The 2,500-nt window shown below is 48.3% G+C and overlaps 1 protein-coding gene across 5 annotated transcripts in view; it reads left to right on the top strand.

Moving 5' to 3' along the window:
* Nucleotides 1-2,500, top strand: part of clstn2b (calsyntenin 2b) — a 72,869-nt gene that overhangs the window by 63,626 nt on the left and 6,743 nt on the right. For all 5 annotated transcript variants that reach the window (XM_081699870.1, XM_081699871.1, XM_027028180.3 and 2 more), the window contains one exon: nt 725-873. In XM_081699870.1, the coding sequence (XP_081555996.1) occupies nt 725-873 (149 nt within the window). The remainder of the gene's footprint in view (nt 1-724; nt 874-2,500) is intronic.

Genomic DNA, 2,500 nt, shown 5'->3' with positions numbered 1-2,500 from the left:
ACAGAGGGAGAGACTGTGGGAGAAACAGGGAGAGACTGAGGGAGAGACTGAGGGAGAAACAGAGGGAGAAACAGAGGGAGAGACTGAGGGAGAAACAGAGGGAGAGACTGAGCTAGAAACAGAGGGAGAAACAGAGGGAGAGACTGAGGGAGAAACAGAGGGAGAGACTAAGGGAGAGGTGGAGGGAGAAACCAAGGGACTGACAGGAGAAACAGAGCGAGAGGCCAAGAAAGAAACTGAGGGAGAGACAGGGATAGAGAGAAGAAAGACAGAGAGACCAAGAGAGAGAACGAGGATGACAGCGAGAGACATGGAGACAGTGGGAGAGATCGAGGGAGAGACCTGTATTTTATTGACAGTGGATAAGAGGAGATTTTAGGATAACAGCAGAACAGACAGGGATCAAGGAGGCTCCACAAGCCTGTTTGCCCTGTTCACATTCATTCAACTCTCCGTCTATCTCTCTCACAACCCTGCTAACTCTCTGGCACAGCTGCAAGGCAGGCTAGCATTAGACACATGCACACACCCATGCACCCCCACACACACTATATACTATCCATACACATGTACATGCTTGCTGTTTAATAGCCCCACACAGGCAGACACACTGACACTTTTCAATACATGCAAACCTGCACGCATGTGCACGCACCCACTCGCTGGGAATGAACGCTCCTCTTATTCCAAACACTGTGTGTTTTGGTCACCCTGTCCCTCCCAGTTCCACTTCAACCCCACCCAGTCCATGCTGGTGGCGGAGGCCGATGACGTGGAGCGAATGAACGGGGCACTGAGCAGAGTCTCCTACATCAACTCCCAGCAGTTCCCTGCAGCCGGAGCACGGCACCTTCGCGTCTCCACCGCAGTACAGTACGCTCGAGGTGTCCCGGTCCGGCACGGCCCGGCCAGCACCGTTAGGCCTACGGTTCAGAGTCTGGAGCGAGAGCGGAGCGTTTCTGTCTGCTCCTTCTGTCTCTGCTTTTTCTTTTAATTCTTTAATCCTGATTCTATCCTACAGTGGTTTCTTATTTACTGGTGTGTGTGTGTGTGTGTGTGTGTGTGTGTGTGTGTGTGTGTGTGTGTGTGTGTGTGTGTGTGTGTGTGAGAGGGAAAGAGAAGGAGGGAGAAAGTGAGAAGGAACTGTGATAGCCTAAGGGATGTTGTGAATATGCATGACCAGGATTTCATATTCATAAGTCTTAAGGGAGTAGGGCCCACCTCCTGTGGAGTTCACTATGAGGCTGTGAGTAGAGTCCCTTCAGCAAGAACAGCCAGGATTTATCATGGGACACAACCACAAGCACGCACACACACACACACACACACACACACACACACACACACACACACACACACACACACACACACACACACTACGTATAGCAAGATCTTGAGGAAGAAAAATACATTTTATCTTTTACACTAAATCGAGATGATAGATACTGCAGAACAGCGCATGCCAGGCACTCAGTATGACGTCCAGAGCCACGGTTTAGCTGCCCTTTGGTGGTTGTTCCGCTGCACTGGAGACACCGTAAGGGCTCCGACTTGCGTGGCCGAGGAGATTTTTCTCTTCTCCAGTTTAGGTTCAGGACAAGCCATGAACACAACAACTATTAGAAATCAAGGAAAACTATTACAAAGAATCCATTCTCTGTAAAAAGGAGCAGTTCTGTCTCAAGAGGCAAAAACAAGCATTTAATTGTTTGTATGAATCTTAAATACTCAAATGGTTTCACATAGGGGGATCCTCCTGGCTATATCTGATTGGCTTACTCGAATTCTCTCCTGATCACTGTTTCTCCCTATTGGCTGACCTAATTCCTCTCACCTACTGTTAACATCTCTATATCTCTAAATGTCGTATGTAGCTACCTAGGGTTTATATGACCCTTCACCTTGAGGAATCCTCAACTACCTCAGTGGCATCTGTATTTTGCCTGGGTCAAAACAGAAGCGTGTTCACTGTGGAATGTGTTTGTAACTTGATAGTGTAAAGCAGACTGTCTTCTCTGAGTTGTCTGGCCCTGAACAGAATGTATTTTCTGATTATGCTCTAATACTAAATCATGCACATTACTTGATCATGCCACAAACATAAAATCACATATTGTAATTTTCCCACATTCTTCAGGGCCTGTACTTGAAGATTCTGCCATAGAGGCCAATTACTCAGCAAGTCAGTGCAGTAATGAGGACATGGCGACAGATAACCCTCTCAAACAGCTCCAGGCCCTCCTGTGACCTGCAGACGAGTGTGTCTGGTTGTAGCACAGGCCTGAGTAAATCCTGCACTAAAATCGCCCAGACATACCAATCACCCCAATTGTTAAGGTTGACAGCATCAGCTGGGCAGTCCATGAATCTTGTCCACGGAACTATCCCCACTCCACCACACACACACGCACACACACACACCTGAGGAATAGGACCATGTGTTGTGTTTTTCTAGCACAGCACTGCCCAACCGTATCCTTAGGGATCCCCCCCCACCCTG

The sequence above is a fragment of the Electrophorus electricus genome, chromosome 17 (genome assembly GCF_041902795.1).
Source record: "Electrophorus electricus isolate QZ-2024a chromosome 17, ASM4190279v1, whole genome shotgun sequence".
NCBI classification, from domain to species: Eukaryota; Metazoa; Chordata; class Actinopteri; order Gymnotiformes; family Gymnotidae; genus Electrophorus; species Electrophorus electricus.
Note: the sequence above shows the minus strand (reverse complement) of the source record. Positions and strands in the feature narration are given on the sequence as shown.